We start from the raw sequence: 14381 nt of genomic DNA, 5'->3' as shown, positions 1-14381 counted from the left end.
CCCTGCTTGGCTATAGTCACACAGAGGAGCACTTGCTTCTCATTTTATATTTCTAACTGTAAAACTAGGTACTACTAATCTACCCTACCTGGGTGTGATAATTTATAAGCTAATGTTAATAGGCATATTTTTAAGATGAAAGACAGAGATTAAACCACCTTATATTAAAATAAATTGAAGATATAAGTTGGCAGTGTAACCAGTGAATATGTTCAACTATTAACTTATCCTGCGCATAATGCCTTTATTGGCTTAATATTTCAAAAGCTTTCTTTTTTCAAGATCATTCTTGTCTACCTGGTAATAACATACACTAAAATTAAAATTAGTTGAAGAGAGCTAGAAAAGCTTTTTTCCTCAAAAAAAAAAAATACTATATATTTTGAAACCCCTTACACAATATTTTATTTTTCCTTTCAAAGAGCAACATGGAAGTTAACAGTTCAAAAAAGAGAAAAAGGAAAATATACAAAACTCTGACACTAAGTGAAGAGAACCCAGAAAAACCAAGTTCTACCTCAGAACTGTTTCAAAGCAATGTTAATACTGACAATGAACACAGAGGTGTGATATCTATCTGAATACATACAATAGTTAACAAACAGTTAAACTCAGGATTTTCAAGAATTTCTTTTATATTTTTCTTTGCAGTTTACATCATGAAAAAGGAAAAAAGAAAAAGTGATACTTATTTATTATTTTAATAAAAGTGTTTCTTGGCAAGTTATAAGAAACAAAGCCCATTAACAGATTTTTAATCAGAGAAATTGTTGTTTATATCAACTTCCCAGGACCTAGCAGAGTGCCCAGCACTTATCAGGTAATAAAAAGTATCGGTGAATGAATGAGTAAAAGAAAAACTGAGTGAAACAAATGAATTTGACTGTTCTGATGTATCTGTGTGTATTTGTTTCATAGTACTACTGTCATTTGATAGCTGCCATATGATCATCTTGGTTTTGGCACTAATCAAAATATGTCAAATATATAAATAATGTTTCTTGGAAACATTATTTTCCCTTCTAAACTCCTATGTTAAGTGCTTTTAATTTCAGAAAGATATTTCAGACAGGAATAGACAAGAATAAAGCTCCTTGCAAAAGCAACAGGCATGTTTTGATAATAACAGATGAATCTGCTTCTCAATTTATGGTCAGAAACATTCTCTGCTTCTTAGCCAAATGGTAGAAAGTAAAATTGGTTGTACACAAATAGAGAAAACACAACCAAAAAGAGATCAAACCACTTCTTAAAAATCAACTAGCTTTAGTCCCTATCTGATTAATAAATTTCTTCTATTGCCATAGGCCCAGAAAGTAATTTGGCAGCACTTTGGAAAACTGACTATCTAATTCCCTGTGTAGGCCATTCCACCTTTTTGGATACCTCCAAGAATCACAGAACTCTTCTTCATATGGAGCCAAAATCTATCTCCATATAACATCTAACCATTGGTTGTAATTTTGCTTTCTGGAGCCTCAGAGTCTCATTCTAACCTCTCTTCAGTAGGGTTGCCCATTAAATATTATGATCCCTTATAGGCTAACATTCCTTCTTTCTTTAGCTTGCTTATATGAAAGACCCTCTTCTTATTTTAGTCATTTTCTTCTGGATGTGCTTGAAGCTTGTCACTTAAAGTGTAATAATCTAGTACTTAATAGTCTGATGCACATACAATAAAGCACGTTGACCATCAACCTTATTTTAGACATTCTATCAATGTAGCCTAAGATCCTACTGCTTTTTGGAAAGGAACATAACAAAGTTGTCCATGCTGAGTTTTCCATTAACCTAAGGATGTTAAGTTTTTTTCCCAACTCCTACATCTAAGCTATTTCTCCCTCATTCTGTAATACATAGTATTATATATTACATTATAAACTTGTTCTTGGTAAATTTTATCTTCTTGGTCAAGACCATCACTCTAGTATGTTTAAAGCTTTTTGACTACTCTGTCTACCACCTAATAATTTTAGCCATCCTTCCTCAATTGTGTATTATGTACAAATTTGATAAGTATGCCAGCTATATTTTCTTTATCTCTTTGTTTATGTATTATATAACATGAAACTGAAGACTGATTCCTGATTCCTGTGGTATCCCAGAGTGTTCCTTCCAGGTTAACACTTTTTCTATTAAATAACAATCTTTCGGATGGTTGTTGAACCAGTTATATAGCAACGTAACTATATTATCGTATCACATCACTTTTGTCCATCTTACCCATAATATCACTGTGAACCATGTCAAAAAGCTGCATAAAATTCAGAAACTCATGTCATGTAATTAACGGTCAAATAAACCTCCAAAGAAGAATAAAATTAACCTATCATAACAGTTTTTCATGAACTCAGGCTGGCTCCTAGAGATCAACATTTTTCCTCTTGCGTACTGAATAACCATCTGCTAAATCATCTAACCTGAAATTTTACTGAGGATTCACTTCAGATTCACTAGCTGTAAGGAACAAGAAAGAGAATCTAAAGATGCTATTGCCACAGTGAATTGTTCTCTCTCTTTTCTCCCCTCATCGTTCTGCCTGAAGCTCCATCTCAAAGGATCCTGACCAAGCTGCAGATGGAAGAGAGAGGAAAAAATCATCAACAATGAGCTTTCCAAATTTAAGTGCCCACCCAGCTCCTGTTCCCAAATGCCTTCCCCATACATCCTCTTTATACCAATAAAAAGGAGCAAACGTTATCTACTGTTTTGACTTATCTGTACTACTTTTCTTCTCCATTAGTACACAATATAGTTAACTACCGTGAGATGGCTTATATTAAGGCTTCACTTTTTCACCCTCGCTAAAAAGAAACAAATGCTAAAATCTTAACACAATAGTCTGTGAGAGAGAAAGCAAGCTTGAGATGCAGCTGTACAGTAATACCTTTCTGGTTTTGCTTTTCACTCTGGCATCGAATTAGTTCAAATTATACAGACTTACAGGCTTTTAGCTTTCAAAAAATCCCAAAGTACTTACAGATAAAACATATTATGATTCTTCAGTTAAAAAATAATCTCAAATCAAAGTATCAATGCTTAATTTTTAGGCAGTAAACAATCATACTCAATAATTGTGCATGACAGATCAAAATTTAAAGTAATAAATCTTACAGTCAATACAAATGAAGAAAATATACAATTCTTTTGTCCTACAAAGATAATGCTAGCATTTGTTAAGAAGCTTTATAACTTCAAGCATTAATTCAATCTTTTAAGTCTTTCAGGTTTATGTTTGAAAAATGTTTCTGAAATTGCAATTCACTTAAATACTTGAGTTTCTACTATGGACCTCTCACTATGCATGTTTCTAGAGGGTCCTATCTTTCCTTAGAAACAGGTTTCTTACAACAGAAGACATCTTAGCAAGTAAAGAATTGGTCATATGACAAAGATAAGCAAATTCAGTATAAAAATACATGGAATATTATGGTCCCTAATGAATGATATTCTCTAAATAGACACTGGACTTAAAGGGGTTTGTTTTGTTTATCTGTTTTTGCTTTTGTTTTTTGCCTTACTATCCCATTAGGAACATTGGCAAAATTGATTTAAATTGTGTTAAAAGTCAAATCACTGTATCTGCCTACCATTCAAAAAGAAAGAATTCTGTAATTTCCTCTGGAGGATCAGAATCAGTTCAAACTCTTAAGGATATTTCATAGGTGGGGTATATAATTGGGAAAAATCCGGAGCTCGGCATGTAAATGCAAGTACAGCAGGCAATTTCAAAGAAAGGCATCATACCCTCAAGGCTAAGGTGATGGCATAATACAGGAAATTCCAAATGAAAGTCCTCTCTTTTGTAACCTTTTAGTGAGGGTTGCCCACCAACCCCACTGCCCCTCCCTGGCAAGATGAAAAAGTCAGAGTGTGTGTGCGTGCATGCGTGTGTGTGTGTGTGTGTGTAAATATTTCATTTCATATCAAAATGCAAGGTCAATTACTCACTCAGTATTTTAAAAAATCTTTCTTTTAGAATATGTGTCACAAATTTCTATTGTATTCTGATTTATGTCTATCATGAACTTTATAGAATAGCAGAATCACAGAATTTCAGAGTTGCAAACTGGAATATCATCTAGTCTAAGGCTTTCATTTTCCAAAGGTCCAGAGAAATTAAGTGATTTGCCTAAAGCCAAGTAGCCAGTTAGAGGAAATAATAACCACACATAATTATATTACCTCTGCAAAATTAGACACTGGATCCAACAGAGCACATTGATAATTCTTATTTTATAGGAATCATACATTTCCTGACAGCCAAATATTTTACATTTTAATTGTCTACTAATTCAGAAATCTAATAGTTTTCACTTAAAACTAAAACATCTTTCGGTAAACTCAATACATAAAAACGGGTGCTGAAGTTATATAGTACAAACTGTGTTTTACAAACCACATTATAATAGTCTAAGTGTATAGTAATCAAATGTCATCACATATAATTAAAGATAAACTTAACATGTCAAAACAGAAGATCAAAGCACTTCTAACTCTGCAGGGGCCATCATTTTCAATGGCCTGTTCCTGGATCGTGCCTTTAATTCACACAACTCAGTGAATCAAAGTGCCTCTTCCTGCTGCAGTAGAAACAAACCTCAAAAAACATTATTTTTTAAAAAATCGACAAGCATATAAAATATTCCCAAGTCATGTCTGTGAAAAGATTAGTGAATCACCACTCTTCTATTAAACCTGATCCAGGAAAAAAAAACAGACAAGATGTCGTTTTCCCTTCTCTAAATCAGGTTCTGATCAAAGGATACATTTTTGAGTTACATGAAGAGTTCTTGGCTTCATACTGTGGCTAGAAAGTAGATCATCTGAATTACACCATACTTCCTGTTTGTTGGTTGGTGGTTTTTCTTTGTTTGTTTGCTTTGCATTCTTTTGTTTTTCATAGCTTCCAAGGCAATGGAATACTACATACTACCTGAACAATTCAGTAAGAAAGAAACAAGACTAGTATCACCTGGCATTATACAAAAATTCCCACTTCAGTTATTTCATTCTTCTAAACTTTGGCTGAACCACATTGACTGTTATTTCGCTAAGGAAGCGATTGCCAAGTTATCCACAGGCACATACACAGAGACAAACCACAATATGGAGAATGTCAGCCGTTACTCCTAAGTGTATCTTCACTAAAGTATGTGCTGAGTAATGTGCAGTTATTCAGTGAGTTCAGATAGATGTAGAATTAGAATAAGCCCTCAGAGATAAATAATCAACTGAGATAATAACTGCCCCCAGATGAGTTATGAAAGTCAATACTAAGAAAACCAGTATGTTAAATGTTCTTCATCTAAACGAGAGAAAACAATGTTCTAAGAATTCCTGAAAGCCTACCAATTACAAATAAGTAATGTGTTTCAGGGAAATAGAGCCTCTAAAAGGCTACAATGTACCTTTTCAAGATGCTGACTTTAAAATGGAAAACTTCTGAGTTGAGCTTGTCCTTAAAACTTTGGACTTTCTTATCATTTTGCTTAGTTGAAAATAAAAGAATAATTAAGGATAATCAAAGATCTTTTCTTGACAACCTTAGATATTTCCAATCTTGATGAACATATTTTTTAAATCTAAGATCATTTGTGCTAATTTCACTGCCCAATGAAACACCAGGTAAGATGCAAAAGCTATTTTGGAACTCTGTATATAGAAAAGAGGTCAAATATTATTGCAAAGGGTTTCCTTAGAGGAATAATGAAAAGAAATAACACATGTCAATTATTATATTATATTACACTCTGTAGTAGCCAATTTCCTTCAAGACTATAAAAGAAAACATAATGCTTCTATTGTTACTATGGCATTCTGTGACATCCTTAATTGCCGAGAGTTAATTAATCTGATATATCCTTATCTGTATGTTTTAAAGAATCCTTTTAATCTACAGAATATATAAAAACTTTTGACTTATGACTTTCATTTTTATTATATGCAAAGTAATATACGTGCTTGAAAACATGAAGAACAAAAATGAATAAGATGAATGATTTCTGTCTCCACGGAACTTACAATCTAGTTTGGAAAAGAAGATTCACAAATAAGCACACTGCACATGTGTGCGCACACAGAGAGAATTAAACTACAACAAAGAAAAAAAAATCAGGCATAGTAAAAACAGTTATGGAAACCCAAACAAGACATTCTACAAAATAAAGGACCTATACTCTTCAAAAATGTCAATGTCATAAAAGGCCAAGAAAAGTTAAAAAATTGCTCTAGTAAAGAAAAGTAAAGAGACATGACCAAAAAAAAAAAAAAAGCCCTCCTATCCCTCAATCCTTGGATTGAGGAAAAAACAGCTATAAAGGTCATACTGGGAAACAGGCAAAATTTGAATATGAACATGTACTAAATAACAATATAGTATCAAATTTGATCAATATAGTGTAGTAATGCAAAAGAGTGTCTTCTTATTGGACACATGCTGAAGTATTAGGGTGAATGGTTACAGACTCCACAATTTACTAGCAAATGGTTCTGAACAAAAGTATAATGATATGTATGTATTTGTGTATTTGAGAGAAAAAGAGGAAATGTAGCACAATGTTAATAGTAGATAAGACTATATGAATGGCATATGGGAGTTCATTATACCAAATATGTGTATAGAAATAGTATTTCTATCACAATAACGTCTATTTGGAAAGGAAAGAACACTCATATAACAACTTCTTTAAATCTTCAATAAATCAACATAAATATAATAGAGTAGGAGCTTGGTTGAAAAGTACTATGGAAAAATAGGGCCAGATGAGATTATCACCAAGATTCCTTATAGGAAATTATAAATCAGATTTTGAACAAAATATTGGTGAGATAAGGATAAATAAAATCAGCTGATAAGAAAAGGCATAATGTTATTTAAGAAAGATTATCCTATAGCACTGGGCAGACCAGGTTAAAAAGAGAATGACTAATGTTAGGGAGATCAGGGAGAAAACTATTGCTATAATCCAGGCCTGAGGTGTTGGGGGCCCAGACCTTAGTAGTCACTATTGAAATAAATGCCTTCAGATAGACAAAGAATCTGAAAGCAAAAATATTTAGTTATTTAAAATGTTCAAATCTGTTAGAACTCATTAATACTATATTTTAACTGAATTCAAATATTTTAGAACCATATACAAATCACAATTGCTTTTTTAACAATTCACTTTTGTGGGGCAAACACGACTCTTCAGACTCATCCTAAACAGTAGTGAGGCCTCAAGGCTGCGGAGTTGTTTACAGTGAACTCTGTGGGGCTACCATCACCAAATCTGCCCACATTGTAGCTTCATGTTTATAAGCCAGAAAGTCGGTCAAGTAGTTTCTTTTTTTTCTCCTCAAGCAAAATGAGGAGACTAGCTTTTAGCATATGGAAGCATTTTCATATTGCAAGTTCTGGTGGGGGGTGAGATAATTTGCAAATGCCATCAAATGAAATGTGCACTTTCAAATGAGGCTGATTAGACAAGGTTTCATGTAGCAAAAGTTGTATTCAACAAGTTATTTCCTTTTTTCAAGAAGGGAATATTCACATTTGTATAAGATGCAGCAGTCATCAAGGAAGATGGAGACTAAGCAAAAACCATGACATTTAGTCTTAAGGATATCACCGGAGATTTTCAGAAAAGCACTTTTAAGTGTTGAGGACTGAAATTCGAACAAATTTGTTTAATTTTTATTTTAAACTCCTTTTTAGAAACATTAAAACTGTGGCAACAGGACCAAGGCAGAATAGGGCAGCAGTTTAAAAAGGCACTCGAGTCCTTGGAGGACAACACTCACGCTGCTTCCTAACCCTTTTTCACGGTTGCCTTTGTCCTTCCCTGCCTGCCTTCTCCTCCCATTTCTTTTACCTTTAAACGCAGCTGAAAGCTGCTCACTGGGTAGGGAAGTGGAGTATATGTGGAGAAGTGCGGGTTGAGTAAAGAAGAAAACTAAGATGTAATACAGCTATTATCATTGGATTGGCTTTTATGAGGAGGCCCTTAGGTGCAGGAGATCTAGAGGAAGAAATGTAGAGGCAGGATGTATGAACTGAGGTGGTCTGAACAGTAACCAGGTAAATTCACAACTAATATTCTTTATCTTCTCTAGGAAACATATCTAAAAGTCATTACTATACGGATAAAAGGCAAGAATCAAGAGCTTTAACCTTTTCAATTTCTTTAATTGCTCTAATTAAAATATTCCAGTGCTAAAGACAGGACTCTTAATTGAAACACCTATATAAAAAAATAACAAGGAAAGAAACAACTTTTTTATATAAACACCAGTAATTTAGCCACAGGGAAACCAAAAGTGTGCAAATAATAACCTAAATCACAGACCTAACATTATAAATAACTCTGAAATACAAACCTAATAAGAATTTGAGACAGCTATAATGAAGATGTGAATGTTCCTCATATATTCTAACCATGACCTACCTATAGCTTACAAGAGAAAATAATGAAGAAAAGCAAAAATGTAGAGAAAAAAAAGAAAACAAAAAAGTTCTAAGTGGACACAAAGGAATATTAGTAGGAACTATTATCTTAGCAAAAGCACAGACTAAACAAAGTTACCAAAAAAAAAACCCACTTTAGTTCCCACTGGCTCTTAGGCCTCATGCTCCAGGGCTAGTACAAAATATACCAAGAATATTATGGAACATAATTAACCACAATATTATTTTTAGGCCATATGGGTACTTAAGTATTGATTAATATTATTACCTGCCTTGAACTTTTCTAGGTGAATGAGAAGATGCTGACACAAAATTTTAATTATTGCCCTCTCTTTGTGAATTGAATCCATGAAACTCTCAAGAGAAAGAAGATAAAAAGTACATTCCTTATTCTACTTATCTATGCCAAAGGGCTTGGCCAGGCCCCTAGTTGAAGCAGGCTAGGGATCAGAGACCTTGAATTGCTTGCTCCTTAATTCCTGTTCTGCTCCAGGCAACTGTGAAACTTCAGCTTTGATAGTTCAAGTTTTGATAGTTGGCCAGAAGGAACATTTTTAAAATTAATCTTTTCATACAGCAATGCTTTTTCCTAAAGATGATGAAATGTATTTCCAAACCATACTGAAGTCCCAGCTCATCCTCATGTATGGCTCCGGGAGTTCAGATTCATCCAGCAGCATCACAATGAGAATATTTTATAGCTGAGTCAAATTTTCTAATTTTCGGTTAATCGACCAACATGTACTTACAGAGCACAGTATAACAAAGACACAAGAAGTGAGAGGATTTTGCTCTCAGATAATTCATATCCTAGTTGGGAAGGGAAATTAAGTCAAATAAACTAAAGATAAAGAAATAACAGTGTTTGGTATTGAGCATTAATATAACAGGAATTCAAAGAGTAAAAACTAGAGTGGGACAGAAAAGACCAAAGGTGGCTTTAGGAAAAGGGTAGAAGGAATATAATGAGATTTGAGCTGGAAGAAACAATCAGTAAGATTTGAAAAAATAAGGAGAGTAAGCATTACAGGTGAATGGGGAAAAAACGGTAATAAAGGCAAGAAAAAAGTAAAACTGAACATAGTATTAGGGATGAGGATAGGAGTTGGTATAAGGTATAAATAACCAGTTTAAGTAGGTGTTTGTTAAGAAACGTGGTTGAATAAATAGGTATATGGAATGCTCTGAAAGCCAGAAGACCAATATAAACTTTAAGATTAGACCAATGAGAGTCACAATTGATTATTGATCAGGGAAGCAGCAGCATGGATTTCTTTAAAGAGAGTGGTTTAACAGCAGTAGAAAGACTGGAAAGCAACGAAGAGTTGGTGAAGCTACTTCAGTGTAAAGTGATGAGAACCTCGACTAGAATAACAGCATCCATTTATGAATGTTTGAATGTTGATCATACAAATGTGCATTAGACAGATGTGGTATTACTAGCAAATTGAATGTTTGTTAATCATACAAATGTGCATTAGACAGATGTGGTATTACTAGCCCACAGAAACGGAGATAATAAATATTCATTTTTTTAAGCCACTAAATTTTGGGGTAATTTGTCATAGCAATAGATAACTAATGCAGAGATGAAGCCAGCAAAGAACACCAAGTAAGATTAGAAAGGCAGGAGAGGAACCAAAAAATACACTGCCATTGAAAACCAAGGGTGGGGAAAGTTTCATGTAGAAGACAGACGGACAGTCAGGGTCAGATATAAAAGAGGAATACAGGATGAAGAAAGCTTAAAAAAATGTTATTGAATTTAGTATAGTTTACAAAAAATTATAATGATAACGTACAAGAAAGTGCTTAGAATAAATGGTCTTACTGTTACTTCTTCCCTTAGAAGAGAATGGAATGGGAAGTAGTTTAGGCAGCTGATAGACATGACAAATTTAAAAAATTTATACTCCTAAACTAAATCTATGGGTCAACAAGTAACTGATTAAATGGCTAGTAAAAAATGTAAGTCTCCAGTACAGTAGAATTTTTTAAAAATACACTTCTGTTTTGTTCTAATATCCTAACTTTAATCCTATACTCTCCCCATAACAATATATGAAGCTTTGAATGTATTCAAACCTCTATCGCATCACATACCACATGGTGCTAATTATAAATTATTATTTACATGTTTGCCATGAATTTATATATGTAACTTATCCATCTTTGAAGGTTCAGCACCTAGAACAATATCTAATCCATAGCAGATATTCAGCTGCTAAAGGAAAATTACTGAATGCAGTAGAAAAACAATGTTTTGTAAAACATATTCATATATTATAGGTCATTTCTGAGGAATTAATCTCTTCACTGTAATTCTCTAGTGAGCATTTGTCCACTTTAGAAAATTTGTTGAGGTTCCCATGTCATCTATGTTCTCTTCCTTCTGTGTTTATATTCTGCATATTTCACTCCTGATATTATAAAGACATTTAAATGTCTCTTTTCCTATCCAAGTTAGTGATATTCAGTGAATTAAACTGAGTATTTCGCACAAAAGATGAATCTCAGATAATAGAATAAAAAAAAAATTAAAGAAAGGAAGAGAATGAAGGATGTGGTTCCTGTGTCAACTTTTACTTGAGTCTCTTGGGTTTTAATGTCTTCTGTAAATTCAGACTCAATCCTAACTCAATTCTAACTGAAACCTCCATCTCAATTACATTGAACTGAACAATCCTGAATCCATATTTTTCTCCATGTCTTTCTTGCCCAGATAATTCCAAATTTTGATTTAGGATGTCAAAATATTTATTTGGGTATATCAAAATCTAAAATTCTGTATTTCCTTGCTCTCAAAAATTGATAATTGCCTGAATGGAGTAATTAAAAGGCTATTTTTAGGAGAAATTTAAGTAGAGGCATAAAAAATAAGAAAATGAGGTGAAGTTACAAAAAAAATAACATTTAAAATACATTAGTCAATGCAAAGAACAAACCAACTAAATTTTTTATTTTTAAAATGGTCCTGATAATACCAAATTAATCTATAACTTTGTCCATTAAAATAGAAATAGGCTACTACCAATCTTAAAGTGTATAGTCAGGACAAATTCTTAACACTGAAAATGTTTGTGGGCATTCACACAGAACAGCTGCCACCCAGGATGACTAAAATAACACAAATTAGATGTAATTGAGTTAAAGGACCACACCAGGTTTGTAATTCAATTTGTTCTATGAGGTTTTGATTCGGGATTTTTTCCCCCTCTAGCAAACCACAGTTTGAAAACTTCATCAACTGGGAAGTACAAAGGAATAGGGACATATAATGCAAATATTTAGCATGAACAATTTACGTAAAATCTACTCTAACGGTTTAGACAAAGTTTTTTTAAAAAGTCTGAATGCAACAAGCACTTACGTAAGTTTGAGGATCCTATTCACTAAAACTTCTTTCTGCCAATTTCTCACTCTATCATAATTTATCCTCGCTGTAAGGTGAGTTTTGTTTTGATCTAGTTTCCTAACTTTGTACACTATTTACCCAGAAGTCACTGACAAGAGTTCAGTCCCAAATCCTTAGGGTCATTTACGGGAGTCAAGGGTAGAGCCAGAATTTTACCGCAGTGGACCTTTCAACAGCCTCAGAAATGGCTGGTTATACACACTGCCGAGAGATGTGGCTAATTACATTGTCATCACTGTGTTGATAATTTTGATTTCTATGGGTCTAGCCAGCATAGACCTGTCCCTAGAAGAATGTTTAGACAAGATGTCCTGAACTAACCAATCTCAAACCCTTGTTGAGATCTACTCATGCAAGGCAATTTAATCACTAGGGGATTTTTTTAAAAAAAAGAGTTTGGCTTAGAAATCTACTTGTTGCCTCCCACCGTACCCTTTCCATTAGAAGTCATGGATGTGAAGCAAAATTTCAGGAGAAGAATTTTCCAAATAAGTAGGTTGCACAGTCAGTTCTCAATTCACGCCATGATAACAGTTCCACCTAAAACCAAAAGGTCTTATTTCAGAAAATCCTGTTTAATAAGATCTCTCTGATAATTATGGTTTAAGCAGAACACAGCAATAGGAATGTGTTTCAATTTGATAACCTAAACAATGGGAAAACAAACTCGCCTTTTTTTTTTATATTGATTACCTATAAAGTATTTGGACTCTTACATGTATTAAAAAGTCATTTTGCCCTGGGAAGAGAACATATGAAAACTTTTACTGAAACAAACTCTTGACTCTACAGTTTTTTACTCTGGCAGATAAAGACATGAAAGGCATCTGGCCTAATAATTCTTCCTTGCATAACACAAGCCTACCCCCTCTAAAGCCTAGTTCTTCCCAGACTTCCTAAGACTCTAAAACCACACCCAAGAAACTTAAGCTTCTTAGGTTGCTCCAATAGTAAAGTTATCAATCATGTCAAATGAAGAAGGAAATCAATTTTTTTAAATCTTATTTTATTTTAACAATTATTCTAAATTAAGAAAGCTAGCTATTCATTCTTCTGGCTGCTATCTGACACCACTTAAGATATACTATAAATCTTCCTGAAAGACAAGGCCAAGAAGTACTACTGGTTAATTATAGGGGTCTCATGTATAAACCAGATGCTGAATTGCAAGATGGTTAAGATTATTGCCAGCTAGAACACGCATAAGGTACTCAAACTGTCTTGGGAGCCTAATCATTATTTTTATGAACCCCTCCCCCAAATGTGGTTCCATTCCTAAAGGTAGAAGAATGCATTAATGTGGCAATCCTATTTTCCTATCTTAAATTCATTCGCAGTGAAAGTTATCTCTATAACTTCAAAGATTTGCCTCCACTGAATTAATAAACCTCAAATTATATAGCCATTATCGTTTTACCAAGGAAGAAAATAAGGGAAGGCAGACTGATGAGACTCATCCAAGCCCACATGTTAAGATTATATCGTAATTAGAGAATAAATACACAACTCTTTCTACCAACACGGATGACCCAGGTATATAACATATAACATACGACATTCACACAAAACAAAAACTGTCCAAGGGGCAGTCTGGAATACATCAAGAACTGCATATCCTTCAAGACCCAGAACATATCCTATCTATGACAGTTCATTCCCCTCTCTCCATTTTCAAAATTTTCTATAATGCTATTCAACTGCCTTTATGTTACTAGTAATTTATTTTTAAGTAAAAGCTACAATTCAGTTTAAGTTTTCAGACAAAGAAAAGAAAAACAACAGAGATGACAAAGCATGTCAATGGTATCCTCTCTTATAGCCCTTCTTGGTTACTTGACTGATTTAAATTTTAAAGTTCAAGAGGAGTAAAAAAAAATAACCCTTTTATACTTGCAAAGCCATATTCCAAGGCCAACTCTACTAAATCTACAGAGAGAAAGATAATATGTTCTACTGGCATAAGAAGCATAACAAGCAAATTTGGAACTAAACCAAACACCGGCCATCTTTTTAAATTCATATGAAACTGCTGAATAAGGAAACAGATTCTTCTTACCATATCAGTTCAAAATGTCTTGCCTCAGCTGAGCCTGGTCTGAAGCATTCCAGAGCCGTTTACCTACTGAGTTATAAACATAACCATTCCATTTCAGCATAGGTTATACATAGAACGAGTTTCATATGTGTTTATAAATACTTTGATTGTGAAATATATACTTTGAAATTTGTAATCTCCATTTTTCACATCATTATAGAATCGTCTCCAGATGCAGAAAATACACGGCAAACACGGCGGGACTTCATGCCGTCAAGTGTCAGTTTTGTTCATCAGTTGCATATTAAGCTTTGAAAGAATTCTCGCACCCCCAGGGGTGACGTCAATTTGGAAGGTGCAATGAGAAAAAAATTACATTTCTTTAAACTCTTCTCTCACAAAAATATCTCCTCTTTCTACAATTGTTTTTTTCTTTAAAGAGAAAGTTTACTAGTGTTTTGCGTCAACCAAAAGAACAACAG

The 14381-nt window shown here is 33.7% G+C and overlaps 1 protein-coding gene across 16 annotated transcripts in view; it reads right to left on the bottom strand.

The window, feature by feature from the left end:
- Positions 1 to 14381, bottom strand: part of RAD51B (RAD51 paralog B) — a 482184-nt gene that overhangs the window by 380889 nt on the left and 86914 nt on the right. The window contains exon 9 of one of the 16 annotated variants that reach the window (XM_039875334.1): positions 373 to 2571. The exons of 14 other annotated variants lie outside the window; for them this stretch is intronic. In XM_039875334.1, the coding sequence (XP_039731268.1) occupies positions 2440 to 2571 (132 nt within the window). In that variant the 3' untranslated portion in view covers positions 373 to 2439. Of the gene's footprint in view, positions 1 to 372; positions 2572 to 12296; positions 12405 to 14381 lie in introns of those variants that run through there. One more of the 16 variants, XM_039875337.1, reaches the window with a different exon arrangement.

Source organism: Pteropus medius, unplaced genomic scaffold (genome assembly GCF_902729225.1).
Source record: "Pteropus medius unplaced genomic scaffold, Ma_sr-lr_union100, whole genome shotgun sequence".
In the NCBI taxonomy this organism is placed as follows: domain Eukaryota; kingdom Metazoa; phylum Chordata; class Mammalia; order Chiroptera; family Pteropodidae; genus Pteropus; species Pteropus medius.
The sequence above is the reverse complement of the archived record's forward strand: the minus strand, read 5'-3'. Positions and strand labels throughout refer to the sequence as shown.